This window comes from Haematobia irritans, chromosome 2, assembly GCF_050003625.1.
Source record: "Haematobia irritans isolate KBUSLIRL chromosome 2, ASM5000362v1, whole genome shotgun sequence".
Lineage (NCBI taxonomy): Eukaryota > Metazoa > Arthropoda > Insecta > Diptera > Muscidae > Haematobia > Haematobia irritans.
This window is the reverse complement of record NC_134398.1, coordinates 103,674,545-103,693,050: the sequence shown is the minus strand read 5'-3', so window position 1 is coordinate 103,693,050 and position 18,506 is coordinate 103,674,545. Positions and strand designations below refer to the sequence as shown.

The 18,506-nt window shown below is 34.7% G+C and overlaps 2 protein-coding genes and 1 long non-coding RNA gene across 5 annotated transcripts in view; 2 read left to right on the top strand and 1 right to left on the bottom strand.

The window, feature by feature from the left end:
• Positions 1–1,183: 1,183 nt before the first annotated feature.
• Positions 1,184–1,710, bottom strand: LOC142223593 (uncharacterized). Its single transcript, XR_012718808.1, has 2 exons — positions 1,461–1,710; positions 1,184–1,393 (listed from the first exon to the last, which is right to left on the bottom strand). It is a non-coding gene; the product is annotated as an uncharacterized LOC142223593 (long non-coding RNA).
• Positions 1,711–11,758: 10,048 nt separating this feature from the next.
• LOC142224905 (uncharacterized) lies at positions 11,759–14,475 on the top strand. The gene is made up of 3 exons (XM_075294682.1): positions 11,759–13,576; positions 13,688–14,411; positions 14,456–14,475. The coding sequence occupies exons 1-3, from the start codon at positions 11,759–11,761 to the stop codon at positions 14,473–14,475; spliced, it is 2,562 nt and encodes an 853-aa protein (XP_075150797.1).
• Positions 14,476–16,546: 2,071 nt separating this feature from the next.
• Positions 16,547–18,506, top strand: part of l(2)gd1 (lethal (2) giant discs 1) — a 231,834-nt gene continuing 229,874 nt past the window's right edge. For all 3 annotated transcript variants that reach the window (XM_075295777.1, XM_075295776.1, XM_075295778.1), the window contains exons 1-2: positions 16,547–16,705; positions 16,812–18,353. In XM_075295777.1, coding sequence (XP_075151892.1) covers positions 16,652–16,705; positions 16,812–18,353 — 1,596 coding nt within the window. In that variant the 5' untranslated portion in view covers positions 16,547–16,651. The remainder of the gene's footprint in view (positions 16,706–16,811; positions 18,354–18,506) is intronic.

Genomic DNA, 18,506 nt, shown 5'->3' with positions numbered 1-18,506 from the left:
TAAAAAAAAAAACGCATAAAATTTACAAAATCTCATCGGTTCTTTATTTGAAACGTTAGATTGGTCCATGACATTTACTTTTTGAAGATAATTTCATTTAAATGTTGACCGCGGCTGCGTCTTAGGTGGTCCATTCGGAAAGTCCAATTTTGGGCAACTTTTTCGAGCATTTCGGCCGGAATAGCCCGAATTTCTTCGGAAATGTTGTCTTCCAAAGCTGGAATAGTTGCTGGCTTATTTCTGTAGACTTTAGACTTGACGTAGCCCCACAAAAAATAGTCTAAAGGCGTCAAATCGCATGATCTTGGTGGCCAACTTACCGGTCCATTTCTTGAGATGAATTGTTCTCCGAAGTTTTCCCTCAAAATGGCCATAGAATCGCGAGCTGTGTGGCATGTAGCGCCATCTTGTTGAAACCACATGTCAACCAAGTTCAGTTCTTCCATATTTGGCAACAAAAAGTTTGTTAGCATCGAACGATAGCGATCGCCATTCACCGTAACGTTGCGTCCAACAGCATCTTTGAAAAAATACGGTCCAATGATTCCACCAGCGTACAAACCACACCAAACAGTGCATTTTTCGGGATGCATGGGCAGTTCTTGAACGGCTTCTGGTTGCTCTTCACTCCAAATGCGGCAATTTTGCTTATTTACGTAGCCATTCAACCAGAAATGAGCCTCATCGCTGAACAAAATTTGTCGATAAAAAAGCGGATTTTCTGCCAACTTTTCTAGGGCCCATTCACTGAAAATTCGACGTTGTGGCTCGTTAGTAAGTCTATTCATGATGAAATGTCAAAGCATACTGAGCATCTTTCTCTTTGACACCATGTCTGAAATCCCACGGGATCTGTCAAATACTAATGCATGAAAATCCTAACCTCAAAAGAATCTCCCTTTATAAACATGCGGCAGTATCGATTATGCCCCTGCCAACATTTTTTGAATTTGGGGCGCTTCTGAGAATCCCCACTACGTCGAAAACAATCATATACGACATCAAAAACTCGTCGGAAAAGCGCCGTCACTATTGAGAAGTTGTACCACGCCAAGTTACTACGAAAAAGTTTCTCATCAGTGCAATTATTAGGTGCCTATTTAGATCAATTTCGGAGGACGCCAATAAGAACCCCTGCAAACTATCAGAAAAAGTGCATTTTAAGGTAATTGTAGAAAAATCATTGTGGTCAAGTAAAACACGATTGTGTAGATGTTTATTGATTTGATTAAACATTTATAATTTCTTATAAATATAACATTTTTTGGTTTATCTCATCACATTTAACATAATTTTTTGCATTAATAAAAGAATGATGTTGAGTTTTAAGTAGCAAGTTACATATTGCAGCGTCTATCAGCCAGTTTGTTTATTTTCGATGGAGACAGCGTGCCTGGAAAAATATTTGAAAAACGATCACTTTATTCTATTTGGAAAGTCGAAAATTGTTCACCATATACCTTTCACAATTTTAAGCGTAATATCTATGTTTTCAGAACTTTATTTTCGTTTTTATTTAAATATAATATAACAAGCTGGTTGCGCTTGGCGTTTCACAAAAAATAAAATGGCTCTTCTAACAGTAGTGATGGCAAAATACTTTCATGTACATTTTGTACTTTTTGATATGCTTCCCCCATCACAGTTCGCGATGGTTGTGGTGACATTTACGAGTCTGTGGTAGCGATGAGGATGAAATGGAACTTTGAAATGTTGGCAGGGGCCTTCCGACTTAACTTATAATGTGCACTATACATGGGATATGTTCAACACGAGCTCTGTCGTCCGGAATAACTGATAATATGTAAAGCGCATAAGGGGATGTTCGCCAAACATTAGCAAAAACAAATTTAGTTTCATAATTAAAACAAGCATTTCTGCAATGAAATTAGTGATGGATCGCTAATTCAGCTTGGAATTTTTATTGTTTCTTCCATTTTTTTTTAATGGCTTTACATAATGATTCCAATATATGGGATATGTTCAATAGGAGCACTGTCGTCCGGATAAATTTATAGTCTGCACGGCACATTAGTCACGAGCACATCTCTACCAGGATGGAAAATTCAATTTTTAAGAAAGTACCAATAAGGTACTTTTTTGAGCGAAAAAGTAGTTTTCACTAAATTTTAACAAAAATTCCATTGGAAGATTATTTTCAAGAGCTCCCTTAAATTGAATTGAAGAAAATAAAATTTTGTTTGCCAACTCCTAAATTTTAAATATTTTCTTTTTTAGTCTTATATTCGCTTACAAAGACTACCGTAGTATTGTAATCGCGGGTGCCACAGCTCTACTTTATGGTACTACATAAATTTTCTCTGGATAAATAAAAATAAAATTTTGACAAAATTTTCTATAGAAATAAAATTTTGACAAAATTTCCTATAGAAATAAAATTTTGACAATATTTTCTTTATTTATTTATTTTGATTTATTTTATTTATTTTATGTTGACATTGCGTGCACTACAAGGACTTATCCTTATTAATGACAGTGCAAGCATAGATTAGAAGTTAAATATGGGGTTACATTAATTAGGTGGTTTGATGGAGTTTTAAGAATTGTATGTCTAATATTATATAATTGACATATATTGAGCTTGAACTTAAGAAAGAGCTTCTGATATTTCCTTTTTAAAATATGATGCGTTACCAATCAGTTGAGTATTATATGGAAGATTGTTCCAAAGACGAATAGCATTGATAAAGAATTGCCTTTCAGATATTTGACATTTGTATCTTTGTTGGATTAATCTTTTTGTTGTTGTTGTTGTTGTTGTTGTTGTTGTTTATTATTAAATTCCATATCTAGTATAACAAGATTTCAAATCTTATAAATGACTATACTAGTACTTCTAATTATGCATTAATAATCTTTGCAACAGATAATAATGTTTAAAGTAAATGATAAAAAAAAGAGAAAAAAAAACTTAAGCTGTACATTAACATTAAACAAAACAAATGAAATGAAATGAAATGAAATGAAAAGTACAAAATGTAGAGTATCAATCAATCATTCAAATAATAAAAACAAAAAAAAATCAGGAATACAATCTATAAAGCTCTTTTTTAAATACAGATGCATTGCTTAAAGTTTGTGTTCGGTTGGGTAGGGAATTCCAAAGACGTATGACGTGTACGAAGAACTGCTTTTCAGAAAGTGCTCTTTTAAATCTGGGAAGAATGATTGTTTTTCCTCTGCTGGATCGAGCGAACTGCAAACGGTCGTAGAGGTATGAAGGCTCTTTCGTTGATATAACCTTGTGGATTAATGTAAGACATTTAATTTTAAGAAGGTTAGTGAAGGAAACATTATAAATTTGGCATGATAGTGCAGAAATTCTCTCTCTCCTTGTTTTGTTAAAAACATAACGAGCAATGTTATTAAAAGCTACGGTAAGCGTTCGCAAGTCATTAGAATTACAATTTGCAAAAACTTCACATCCATAGAGTAGAGGGGGGGACCAAATACGTCTTTGCTAGAAGCATACGAATACTTAAAGGAGTGGAAGTACGTACGGCCCACAAGCTTCTCAACATACCATATACTTTTCCAGAAACTTTATTTATGTGATTGGTCCATGTTAACTTCGAATTGAATGTTACTCCCAAGTTACATGCTGCTTCCACTTGTTGTATTACCGCACCAGAAATAGTTAAGTTTATAGTTTCCATGCTAATATATCGGGTTCCACATATGGTGATGAATTTCGATTTACATGGGTTAATGCTTAAGCTGTTATTGCTTGCCCATTCGCTGATCTTTCTCAAATCGCTATTAATATTATTAACGCAGAGTTCGATTTTGTCTACTTGGGCACTACTGTATATTTGCACGTCATCAGCATACATTTGCATATTACATGTCTCAAGCACATCAGGTAGATCGTTTATATAGAGGGTAAAAAGTAAGGGTCCCAATATTGATCCTTGGGGAACACCACAAGAAACACGCAATGGATCAGATTGATCGTTGTTAATAACAACACATTGAGAGCGGTTTGAGAGATAGGATGATACAAGACCACACGAGGAGTCAGAGAAATTAAAAAGTTTTTCGAGTTTCGAGAGCAGGATTCCGTGGTCAACCGTATCAAACGCCTTGCTGTGGTCTAATAGCACAAGAAAAGAAACCATGTTATCATCTTGTTTTGCTCTGATTTCCTCTACAACATCAATAAGCGTTGTGATACAGCTCCGTTTCTTTCTAAATCCAGATTGTTTGATAGATAGCAATTCGTTCTGAGTAAGATAAGAAGATATCTGGAGATTTAACAGACGCTCAACAACTTTCGAAAGGAACGGTAATATAGCAATCGGCCGATAGCCAGTACCAGATTTGGGTATAGGAATTATCTTTGATAATTTCCATTTCTGAGGAAAAACGGACTTTGTGAGTATCGTATTTATGAAAAATGTAATGAATGGTAGCAATTTCGGTAATATTAATTTCAAGAATATTGGACTCAAGTCATCAGCTCCAACAGCGTTCGATTTTATTGCAAAAAAACTCTCCCAGACTTCAGTGTCATCAACGCATCGAAATGAGAAAGTGTTTTCGATGAGAACAGTATGGAGTTGGGAATACACGTTGGAAGTACTCATTGTTGTATTTATCCTTGTGAAGACTTCGTTCAATTTATCCACATCCACACTATTTGTCGTCGACTCTTTCGCTCCAATGCCAATTTCACGAATGGCTTTCCACTTAGATTTACTATCCAGTTTAGATTTAAACTTCCGCCCGTAGTAAGCATATTTAGCGGAATTGATATGTTTAACAACATCCCGTCTGGCAGTTTTGAAAAGTTCATATAACGCTTGGGTTTTGAAGCGTTGCCACCTACGGTACAAAAGATCTCTTTTATCTATTAGGAATTTAATCTGATTGTTGAACCAAGGTTGGTGCTGATAGTTGACTTGTTTAGATCTTAAGGGTACACATTGATCAAAAATAGAATAAATGTTGTTATTTAAAAACTCCATCTGGTCATCAACTCTATTCAATGTATATATAATCTCCCAATTAACATCCTCAATTAGATTGTTTAAATGATCAGTGTTCAAACTTTTAAAGTCTCGATAAGTATATGTCGAAGTTTTGGAGATGTACCGTACATCATATGTAACAAACAGTAGATCGTGTCTCGAAAACCCTGGTGCCAAAAGCTGATCATAGAGAAGGATTTTGGATCTTTTATTAGTGAAGACAAGGTCAATTAGGCTTGAACTAGAAGATGTATAGTGGGTTGGCAAGTTGCAATTGATAGGAAGTAAGCCAAGAGTTTGCATACAATCTGAAAGTTTAGTGTCAACTATGAGGTTACTATTGAAGTCGCCAACAATTATAATATCATTGTAGTTGACGGACAGTGTTTCTATTATTTGTTTAACAGGCTCAAAATCGATATTATTATTTGGCCTATATACACAGCCGAGAAGAATTTTTGGTGTATTTTGTATACAGAGTTCAGCAAAAATAAATTCCGTCTTTGAGTGAGCATCGGATCGTTGTTTGACTATGCAGTTGAGTTCATTTCTAATATATATAGCGACACCGCCACCATGTGTATGCCGGTCAGCTCTTAAAAGTTTATATCCGTGAGCACCACATATACTATCATGAACGGAAGGGTGAAACCAAGTTTCAGATACACAAATAATATCCAAGCCAGAGTTACAGAAAACATACCGGAATTCTTCCATTTTGTTGTTTAAGCTTTGGGCGTTGATATGGGCAATACGTAAACCATTTTGCTGTTTTGCCATTATTTTAAGCATACATTGCAGACCGTCTTTAGACCCCTGGGTATTATTACTATTTAACATAAATTATTAGATTTAGCAATGCTTGCGAAGATGATGAAAAAGGCTGTATTTCAAATATCGAGCTTTGGATACATTCGTTAACATGATTGAAATTTTGTTTAACAATAATAATAACAATAATATTCATAATAATAAAAACTATAATAAAAGAGTTTATTTTTAAATAATGATTGAGATGTAAAGGCAAGGCAAAAATATAGAAAGACAGTTTAATGGTTGTAAGGGGTATCCTCTGGATGATTGGTACCACGAAAAAGGTAAGATAGATGATCCACGCTCTCGACTAAGCTAGGCGCATCCGACCTACGACGCTTCACATATACAAGCCCACGGAAGGAATACGCCGATTCCACTTTTTTCTGTTTTTTGAGCTTTAGTGCATTCTGCAGTATTTTGTAGTTGTTTGTTGTCAAATTTTCATTTATATGGACGATATTATTCGAATCAAATCCTAAGTGATTTAAAAGCAACGGTGTTTTGTAAGCTCGTTTAAAATTTGCGACTGCTTTAATAATGGAATTTTTATCAAACGGTGTTTTTAAATCAACTATAACCGGAGCATCAATATTATTAGGTATTTTACTTTTTATTCTATATATAGAGTTCACCACGGGAGCGTGAATGTTTAAACAATGACAGATGTTATTAAATATAGAGCTTAAAACTTCACCATTAATGAAAGGAATTCCATTAATTCTTAGTTGTGAAGCAACTTGTAAGTTTTCCAGTGATCATACTTTCATTTTGCAAATTTGAAAAATCTCGCATTTTCAGTTCAGAAACATCTTTTTGAATATCACTGATTTTGTCGACTAGTGTTTCAACTTTCTCAACGCGCTCTTTCATGTTATTGAGTTCACACCAAAAGTCACTAATTCTCTTATCAATCTCATTTAACAAACGTGACTCACTCTCTTTAATCAGAGTTTTAATAAATTCGTTTTGTTTTTCGTTGTGTTTTTCGAGGCGCTTGTCTATTAGCGTAAGAATAGATTCGGATGATTCGAAGTCAGACAGCCGCGGTGTTTTTGTTATTTTCATGGAGAGTGGCGATTGAGACGTGCGTTTGGACGTGTGAGGGGAAAAAGCATTCTCACTGTTATTGACGTTTGCTTTATCGACGCATATGTCCATCATTGTTCTTGTAATTTACTGTGCTGCTATGAGTAAATTTATATGGTGCTTGTTCTTATTAATCGTTTTGTCTTTTTGTTTACTTTTCTCAGAGCTATGACTTTAGTTTAGTTTTAGTCTGCCAACACTATAGAAGTTTATTTTTGTTTATTTTATATTTTTATGCCAGCTGCTCAATTTATTCAACGCAATTAAAACATGCACATAGACAACATTTAATATTCAGACACTTTACAGAACAATAGCTTTATTAAAACAAGTATAAAATATATTTTTGGGGAGCCTCACAGAAAACACAACCACTCTCTTCGCCGTTTTACGTCTATCCCTCTGTTAGATCTCGCGAACATAAGTCGATCATAAAGGTAATCTGGTTCTTTTGTATTGATTATTTTATGCAGAAACAATAAGCATCTGTATTTTAGAACATTTTCAAAAGACATGTTAAAAATTTGGTATGCGAAAGATGAAATTCTTTCTGTACGTTTTCTCGAGAATATATATCTGGCAATATTATTGAAGGTTACTTTCAGTTTATGCGAATCAGTATAATCGCAACTAGCATAGATTTCACAGCCATACAGAAGTACTGGAAGCAGGTAAGTTTTAGCGAGTAACATGCGTATATTTAAAGGCGTAAAGTTTTGGACTGCCCATAAGTTTCTTAGCATTCCATGGACCTTGCCGACGGTAACATTAATGTGATTTGTCCATGTAAGTTCTTCATTGAATGTGATGCCCAGATTGGATGCCGTAACAACACGTAAAAGCGGTGTGTTGTTTATTTTAAGAGGATAATCGAACTCAGTGCATCGTTTTCTCTTTGAAATAATGATATATTTGGATTTTTCTGGGTTAAGAAATAGTCCATTTTGAGAAGCCCAGTTTTGTACACCTTGCAGATCTTCGTTAATATTCTGGAACATATTGATAGCATCGTGCGTGTAAGCATTTGCATAAAGCTGGACATCATCAGCATATATTTGTACTTTACAGTATTTCAAAACCTGTGGTAAATCATTGATATAGGCACTGAATAACAAAGGGCCTAAAATAGAACCTTGTGGAACGCCACGCCACGTTTTGATCTCGTTGGATGTGGTATTATGATACGAAACAAGTTGGGAGCGTCCATTTAAGTAAGATGCAAGAAGACTGCACGCTGAATTAGAAAATTTAAAGGAAGAATTTAGTTTTTCGATAAGATTTGCATGATTGACTGTATCAAATGCTTTACTATGATCTAACAGCACGAGGCAAGCCAACATATTGTTGTCTATTCCCAATCGTATATCTTCTATAACGTCGATAAGAGCAGTAATACAGCTTCTTTTTGCTCTGAAACCAGATTGTCTTTGCGAGAGCAATTTTTCGTTATGTAAGAATTCTTCAATTTGATTGCACATAAGCTTTTCGAAAACTTTAGATAGATAAGAGAGAATGGAAATTGGCCTAAACTCATTATTCGACTTGGGTAAAGGTATAATTTTAGATCTTTTCTAGGAAGTCGGAAACAATGATTTAGTAAATATTGTATTGAATACAAATGTCCAGTATGGCAATAGTGAAGGTAATATCATCTTAATAAGTTTGGGGTTAATCTCATCAAGGCCAGTCGCATCAGATTTGATATCCATGAAACTTTTATAGACTTCCTGATGATTTACACATCGAAATGAATACCCGTTTTCGTTAGGTATGTAGGAAGTGTTTTCGCTAGTTTCTTGTGGAAGCAGATCACCGACGAATTTTTCGTTCAAGCAGTTAACATCTACTTCGGCAGAACTACTTGAATCGTTTTTCCTGATTCCAATGTTACGTATTTCCTTCCATTTTGTGGTATATTGTATAACGTGTCTGAAATTTCCTTATAGAACCAAGTTTCTGATACGCAAATAATGTCGATCGTGGCAGCCGTAAATATGTATCGTAATTCGTCCATTTTGTTATTTAGACTTTGGGCATTGAGGTGCACTATGTGTAGACCCTCGTTTTGCTTCGATAAGATTCTCACCATGTTGAAAATATTGTCTTTGGAACTTAGTCTAATATCACGATTCAAATATCACAGATCTGTTGGTAACGCATGAACATTGGAAGTTATATTTTTTTGTGTAATGTATAACTATATTATCTTTAATTCCTATTATAAATATTAATAGAAGGGTATATTTGTATAAAAATAGACATAAAAATAATAAAAATATATAGGTTATATTAATAAGAGGAATAACAATAATAAAACAAATAAGAAATGATTCTCTCAGTGTATATATATTGTTTAGCGTATACAAGTTAGTTGGCAATTCCATTTTCAATCTCATTGTTTGACGTCTCCATAGACAGCTGACGAAAGGATTGGTGGTTTATTATGTTTGCATTACAGTTTAGCCTCAACTTTTGTTGATGTCAGACTTCTACGCGCCGGTCGCTTATCTGTTTTGTTCTCGTTAGCTATTTTGGTTGACATTACGAAAAAAAACAAACTCCTTCGTTTATAAACGGTTGTTTCCAAATATCGTTATCAAAACAAAAACAAGTGCAGTGTTATTCCAAAACTTCATTATTAAAAGGAAAACAAAAACAAACCAGTGCAGTGTTTATTATAAAATTGCAATCCTAAAAAACTTTTCCACCGATCATGGTGGGAAATGAAAAGAAAAAAGAACCGCCCAACATTCATGATGTTAGGAAAAAAGAACAAAATGCTGAAATGCCTGAGAGCAAAAAATTCAAAAGTGTCACAACAAACTACACAACACAATCTCCATCTAATATAAAGATAAATTACAATTTTAATATGTATGAAAATTCCCAGATTCTATACCCGGAAAATCATCCAGGCCCTTTTTATATAATTCTCCAAACTAAAAATGAAATTAGCTCCAGTCGGAGAAACTGTGAACTCCACCTATTTGAAAAATTGGAAAAATTAAACATTCCAAATAGCTTCCAATCCAAGCATGTTGGTCTAAACACCTTCAGACTGGAATTTAGAAAATCAAATGAAGCAAATGACTTCGTCAATAACAAGAAACTGCTGAGTCTGGAAATGAAAACATTCATTCCGGATCGTTTTGTCCAAAACTTCTATATAATTAAAAATGTTCCCACATCCTGGTCGGGTGAGAAAATAATTAATGAAATCAACAGGAAGAATATTTTTAAATGCGTCTCTGTATACCGATATATAAATAAAAATGATGAAGGTATAGAATATCCAAGTGGGACAATTAAGATTGGTTGTATTCACAATGAAGTGATTCGAAAAGTGGACATGTTTGGAACATTTGCTACAGTGAACTTGTATGTACCCCCTCTCCGTCTTTGCAAAAACTGTGGAAGATTGGGTCATATTGCAACTCGATGTCGGTCAAAAAAGAGATGTTTACTATGTGGAAATTTTATCCCATGCGAAAAAAACTGTAAAGAAATAAAATGTAAAGATTGTCTAATGACAACCCAATGCGCTGCTCCTTGTATAACACCAAGATGCATTCTCTGTAATCAATCAGACCATTCAGCCAACGATTCAACAAAGTGTAAAAAATGGGAAGTGGAAAAATCAGTAAGAACAATTATGGCCTTATCAAATAAATCCCGCAAAGAATGCCTGCAATCTCATCAAAGCACGAACTACTTTGAAATTCTTGGAGAAGAGGAATATGCCAAAAATTTTCCTGAAATTACTACCAAAAAACATCAAAACTCCAATATTGTCTCCAATTCCATAAATGAGGAAATCAACAAAAGAATTACCGAGTTGAAATATAATAAAGTTGCTAGACTCTCACCAGCGAGAATAAATCCGGTTGCCACACCAGTGACAATTACTCCCACCAGACCCACATACGAATACCAAAACTTTTCTACTGTCTCTGATTTTGAAAAAGTAGTTACGCTATTCAATACTAAAATGACTGCAGTTCTTGAATCAATCAAATGCTCGGAGGGGCTAAATATTCTACAGAATTTCCAAGAAGCTATCAAAAGTGTACCATCTACAAGTAAAATTAAAACACATAATCTTAAAAATAATAATACAACTGTGAATGATTATTCTACAATATAACATTCAAAGCTTACCAAAAAATAAATTATTTTTAGACTATCATCTAAACAAATTAAATGTTGATGTGTGCATTCTTAGTGAAATTTTTAATTATGAAGACAAAGACACTAAAACGTGCCTTAACAACTACAATATTATAACTAAGAAACGCCATGATAATTTTGGAGGTGTTGCTATACTTAGTAAAAAAAGTATAAAAATTAAAAAAATACAATTTTCTAGTTCACTGGATATTCTGATTTGTGAAACAAAAAACCTAAACACAAATTTAATATTTGTTTCAGTATACTTCCCTCATTCAATTAGCACTAATACCTTAAAAATTGAATTGGAAAAACTATTTTTCTTTTTAGAATACAAGCAAAATGTTTTCATACTAGGTGATTTCAATGCCCGGTCAAAAGCTTTCGGAGACACTTTTGACTCATCCCGAGGTAATGCAATCAAAATGATTTTTAACCAATCAATTTTTCGATGCTTAAATGATGGCAGTGTCACCTTTAGGAAGAATATAAATGACCACTCTCATGGTTCAGTTCTCGACCTTTCATTCACAAACACGAACATGCCTACTTCATGGTCAGTATTAAAAAACTATATTGGTGGTAGTCATCACTACCCCATAGAAATCAAAATTATGAGTAATAAATTAAAAAAAACAAAATTTCTGGCAAAAAACTTACTATTGGAAAATATTAAAAAAATTACAATACCGAACAACATGCGGGATATCCAAAATTGCTTTAAGTCTGAAATTAAGAAATCAACGTTCACTTTAATTAAAAACAGAGTACCCAAAAAGTGGTGGAATAAAGAAGTAGATAAACTATACAGACTAAAACAAGCAGCTCAAAAAACTTTTGATCTCAAAAAAGACAATATAAATGCCTCAAAACTACACCAAGCAATAAAAAATTTTCAAAATGCAGCCAAGAGGGCTAAAAAACAATCTTTCTGTGATAAAGTTGAAAAGCTCAACAATAAACCTGACTCAAAGTCACTTTTTAAATTTATTAGAGGATGTAAGGAGTCACAAGAAACGTCAACAAGCTCCAAATGGTGTGAAGAGAATAACATGGAATTCCTAAACCACATGAAACTTCAAGTTCCGGATAACACATTTGTTACTCCAAGAACGCACTTTGCTATATCACATGATTTTTCACTGGATGAACTAGTCCACGTCTTGAAAGGCAAAACTACCCCCTCAGCCGCTGGTCTAGATGGTATTACTTATGAAATGATCCATCAACTATCATTGGTATGTAAAAAAAGACTGCTTGAAGCTCTCAATAACTCTTGGAGATCATGCGAGATTAGTGATAATTTGAGAAAAATCAAAATAGTACCAGTACCAAAAAAAGGTAAGGATCTTGATATCTATACAAATTTTCGACCAATAGCTCTCATCTCGGTACTCATCAAAATTACAAATCTAATGGTAAAAGAACGCTTAAATACATTCATTAATCTAAACCACATATTGCCAAATAGGTCATACGCTTACAGGAAAAATATGTCGGCTTCACACTGCATTAACGACCTAATTCACACTATGAATCTCCAAAAAGAAAAGGGAAGAAAAGTTGTACTGGTTACAATGGACGTTAGCAATGCTTATGAGCGGGTTAATATCAGTGTACTGCAATCTATACTACTTGAATTAAACTTCCCTAACCAAATAATAGCATGGATAATGTCATTCCTTTGCAAAAGAATATTAGTTATGGGAAACAATCAAATAGAAATTTTTAATGGCATCCCACAAGGCAGTTGTCTGAGCCCATTATTATTTAATATCTACACGTTGGGTCTCCATGGCGTAGAAGATGAGAATACGCACGTCTTTCAATTTGCGGATGACTTCATAATCCTCACTCATAGTCATGACTTTGATGATGCTATTAAAAAACTGCAAAATAAAGTAATCAGTTTTGCTTCGCTTTTAAAAGACTTAAATCTCAAAATAAACATAGAGAAAACATCTACAATGTATGTGGCTAAAGGTGCAAGAAAAGTTCCACTAATATCTCTCGCTGGTCAACTGATAAAACCGGTTACAAGTATAAAATTCCTTGGTAGAAATATCAAAAACAGTCTGTCTCTAAAAGAACATTATGATGAAGTCATAAATTCCTGCAGCTTTTCTCTCAAGGCCATAAGAATGATAACAACTCTGAATTGTGGTATACACCCCTACGTTGCCAATAACATAACAAAATCCATTATATTCTCCAAGACAGAATATCTCAACTCCTCCATGGCGCATATGCCAACATACCTAAACAAAAAAATTACTAGTTTTCAATATCAGATTCTACGTAGGAATCTTGGTCTAACTCGAACAACACCCACGCATGTAATCTATGCTTTAGCTGGAACCTTACCTCCCAAACAAAGAACGCAACTCATTGCTGCTAAAGAACTTATAAAACTAAAAACCTTTAATCTATCTTTATACCAATATATCACCTCCTCGTCTTCTAATACAAGCTTGGGTATGGTTTATCACAAATTCAAATATATTTTTGATAATATTGTAACAAATGAGAACAAAAGACCCTCATATAAAATAAAAGTCCTGCTAAATTTGTTTGATGGAAACAAAAACAATACTAACAAAGAATGTATAATTGCTATATATCGTCAGTCTATAAATGATTTCAAAACAATGGGTTATTCCATTTGGGCCACGGATGCATCGATCGGCGCACAGTCCTCAGGATGTGCGGTTTGCAACATCTCGACAAATCAAAATTTTCTTTTTTCCATACCACACAAGGTTTCCTCTCTCACTGGTGAACTACATGCTATTGACAAAGCGATTGATCTAATATTAGAGGAAGGAATACGCAATGCTGTTATCTTCACTGATAGCAAAAATGCATGTTTGCTTATAAGCAACAATTCGGCTCACAACTATTTAGTCAACAACATACTGGAAAAAATCAACAACTCATATATTTCGACTGTTACCTTTATATGGACACCCTCGCATGTTGGGATCACACCAAATGAAACCGCAGATTATTATGCCAAATATGCTGTTAGCGCCGGCTGCCCAATCTCCACCGCCTTATCAATAAGAGATGCACAATGTAAAATTCAGGAATCACTCTGGAATGAATGGTCTGATGATTACAAGGAAGCAGTTCTACACAAAGGCACATACTTCAAACTGTTCTTCCATGAACCTCCGAAGACCCAATGGTTCAAAAATGTAACAATGGCTCCCACCGACATTAAGACGATTAATAGACTATTAACTGGCCATACTTATTGCAAAAAATTCTTACATCGTATTGGCATAGCTCCATCAAACTTATGTGACACCTGTAATGTGGTAGAAGATGAGCATCATTTAATTTTTAGCTGTATAAAATTTGAACAAAATCGACCAAATTTTGAAATTTTCAAGCATTTCAACAACTTACCTGACCTCCTTCAAAAACGGAACATGGCGGATATTGCAGAATTAGTTGACTTCATCAAACACAATAAAATTTCGCTATAAAGCTCGCCATTTTTTCTCAAATGTCAAACAAATCACGCAATGTAATAACGACCTACAATTCAAATCATGGAGATTTATACTAAGACATAGACCCTAAACATTGGCATGTCTCTCATCAAGTCCTGGTATATGAGCACTATGTGACTCTACCAACACACACTGACGTGGAACTAAAACCAAAAAAAAAAAAAAAAAAAAATGTTTGCATTAAGCGACATTTGGTTATATTGATTATTGTGTGGTTCTGTGGGCTTGAATGTGTGATTGAGTTGATCAATCGTTTCGATGCACACAGCACGATCGGAGTTAAAAGCCCGAACATACACGAGCCCGCGGAATGTGTAGGCACTCGATATATATTTTTTCTTTTTTATGTTAATTGCTGCTTGTAATATTTTGTAGTTGGCGTTTGTTAAATCTTCATTTAGGTAAATAGGTTTACTGGAATTGAAACCAAGGCAATTTAGCGTTAAGGCCGGTATGCACCTCTAGCGAAAAATTTCATTCCCATAAGAAATGCATTGCTATTTATGCTAACGAAATTTTCGGTAGCGTTCAATTTCGTAAGCTGGTACGCACCTCTAATGAAAATAACAGGGTTGTCAAAAGCATATTTGGGCAGCAAACATTTAATTTATTACAATTATTGTGTGCGTAAAAGTTTTAAAAGGTCTGTAAATAATAAACAATTTATTTGAGGAATATTTGGAACATATATTAACAATTTTTAAAAGCGATTAGCTGGTTTAAAATTTGTGTACACAGCCCTGTTTTTTTGTTGTAGACTTAAATAAATTTTTGCTACCGAAAATTTCGCTAGAGGTGCATACCGGCCTTTAATTGTGATTTGGACGTACGTTTATATTGATTGACACATTTCAGAATAAAATTTCTTTCTTCTGACGTAAACAGTTTAACCATAATTGGGCCATCAAGGGAATTATTTTGGTTTTTGTAATTAATGCGATGAATTGACTTTACATTTGGTATAGTAAGATTAAGAAATGTGCATAAGTTTTTAAACATATCATAGAGTTTTTCATTTTCTGCGTACGGGACTCCATAAATACGTAGATTGCATGAAACATTTAAATTTTCCTGGTATGAAACCTTTGTTTTTATTTGGACAATTTCATCCTTTATGTATTGCATTTCTTTTTCTGCTTTAGTTAGTTTGTCTTTCAATTCGTAAACATGTTGTTCAATAGCATTAACTCTCTCATTTATTGCAACCATAGCATCACTCACACTCTTTTTTACGCACTCTTCAATTGTTGACATAATCAGGTTGTTTTGTTTTGCAAATTTAACGTCAATTAGTTGAAGAATCTTTGGAGAGTTGTTGTTGGTTGATGTTGGCGTATGCAAATTGACGTTTCGTACTCCCAGTGGTGGCGTTTGCACGTTGATGTTTCTCACTCCCAGCGGTGTTGGTGTTGACACTGCTTTATGTTGTTGTAAGTTACTCTTTCCCATGATTTTCTTCTAATATGTACTGAGAAATATTATTTTTGCAAAATCAAAATTTTTGTCAAATTTTTCTCCAAATTTTGGTAGATTACTTTTGTCTCAAGTTTCGACATTAATTGTATTTTATATTATTATTATTTTAGAACGCGATCGATAACTTCTTATCTAGATAGGGTTCGTGTGGAAGCGTAATATAGAATCACGTGCTTTTTTCGACTAAAACACTATTGAAATTCAAGCAAATCGTATTTGTGACTATGGCTTTTACAATATCGAAATTTTCTTCCCGCATGAACTTGTCTGTTTTGCCAAATTTATAAAAGACTATTAGCAAATAATTTTGTTAAAGACTTTCTCAAAATATTAAAATATTTTGTCAAAACTATTGTACCATATATCTGATATTGGCTCAAAAATGTCTACACAAAAGGTACTAAATCATTCGCGGGGGTACTACGGTACTAACCAGGGTAAAAAAGTATTGAAAAAAGTACTATAGTACTGCATTTTCCATCCCTGCTACCAACTATATATTATGTCAAAAGTCAATTTGACAATTGGCAAATGTTGTAAACAGAAAATATTCATTGGATTAGAATTCGCATTTATAGTTGGATAGTGATTTTAAACATGTTTCGAAAAAAACCTGAGCCACCAAAGCAGCGAAATCATAACCTGTCTCAGGTATTTCAGTTATGGGAAACACCATTTAACCTTTATTTGATTACATACCTTTTGGATGATAAGTGTAAAAAAATGACTCATAATTTTTATTTTTGATGTTCACTAGTTTGGGCTTACGGATATACCAAATGACTTTGATCCTCGTATGGGATTTGATGGAGGCGTTGACGATGACGAAAATAGTGATTTAGAAGCAGAGTTAGCGGAAATAACGAGAGGCACTAAACCGAAGCTAAAGGCCTCTTTAGTAACTCCAAATGACTTGGACAAAATGGTTGCAGAGAGTTTAAAAGATGTCGACGATGACGATGATGGAGATCTCGAAAATGATGAAGAACTCTTGGGAGAACTGCAAGGTATTTCTGATCCGATAGAAGGAAGCAATGAAAATGATTGTGTTGAAAATTCGATTGAAGAAGTGCCAGTGCAATCTGACGAACCAACATTGTTTTTACCTACTTCCGAAATGTGTACGGTCGATACGATAAAGCAGCGGATTGAAATGTACAAAACGGCCGAATCGAACGCGAAAGCAATTGGTGATAACACGAAAGCTAGAAGGTTTGGTAGGGGACTAAAAACGCTAAACGACTTATTGAAACAAGCAAATGGCGGGCGAGAAATTAAACCGGAGGATATACCACCTGAAGTTAGTGTCAAGCCCCAGGCAACAATTATGACAGCTCCATACATTGATGCCAGCCCAGTAGAAGAAGTTGTGCCAAATCTTCCAGTACGCGCGGCAACCAATCCTCCCACAGCAGAAATTGCCAATGATGCTGTCAAGGAAGAACAATTGCAAGCAATGGATACTGTTGTGCAGGATATGAGAGTACGACAACAAGAATATAAGGCTGCAGCCCTGCAATCCAAACGTTCTGGAGACACTGCCATGGCTTTACAATTTCTTAAAGTGGTAAAACAATTTGATGTAGTTATTAAAATGTGCGAAGATGGTCAAGAAGTTGACCTTAGTGATATGCCTCCGTCTCCTGACCAGTTCAAGGAATTCATTGAAAAAATGCAAATGGAAGCCGAACAAAAACCAGACTCTCTAACACCTGAAATTGAAACGGCTACTCCGCAGCCAGCAGAAGCTACAGGGGCCATTAGCATGTTGGATGCCTTACAGCAACGATTTGACAAATATAAGTCAGTTGAAGAAAACGCTAAAGCTGAAGGAAATTCGAGCAAAGCTAGAAGATTTGGTCGCATAGTAAAACAATATGAAGACGCAATAAAATGCTATAAAAATGGAAGGCCGGTAGCATATGATGAACTACCGGTGCCCCCAGGCTTTGGACCACTACCCGTAGATAATACAGCGCAACCATTGTCAAGCCCATCTGAACCCACAGAACAAAGTGCAAGCTTAACACCGAAAGCTCCACCCACGGATCCCGATAAAAAGCCTTCACCACAACGTCATGATTTAACAACTCGAACTTCAGGAAATCAGACTAAAAATAATTTAGCTGAGCAACAAATGAAGATTCTGCTAGACCGGCAAAAAGAATTTAAGTTGGCAGCGTTAGATGCAAAGAAAGCCGGAGAAATCGAGCAAGCAAAAGAATACCTTAAAATTTACAAAGGATTTGATGCTCTTTTAAACGCTGCAAGTAGCGGTTTACCAGTTGATTTGAGTACGGTAAGTATATTTGTTGAACCCCGGTTACCGGGTCCCGGTGTACAAAGATAACTTAACTAAGAGTTAATGAATTTGCAACATATTCTAAAAAATGTTTTGCCTTTCGGTCCTATTGTTTCTTTGTATTGAAATATACGTTCTTCAATTTAAGTC

What these genes read in the sequence shown, in the direction of transcription:
- LOC142224905 (XM_075294682.1), top strand. Translation starts at nt 11,759, where the DNA reads ATGCGGGATATCCAAAATTGCTTTAAGTCTGAAATTAAGAAATCAACG. An exon ending in AATATATTTTTGATAATATT is followed by an intron (nt 13,577 to 13,687) that starts GTAACAAATGAG and finishes ATATATCGTCAG; the next exon opens with TCTATAAATGATTTCAAAAC. An exon ending in GCATCATTTAATTTTTAGCT is followed by an intron (nt 14,412 to 14,455) that starts GTATAAAATTTG and finishes GAAATTTTCAAG; the next exon opens with CATTTCAACAACTTACCTGA.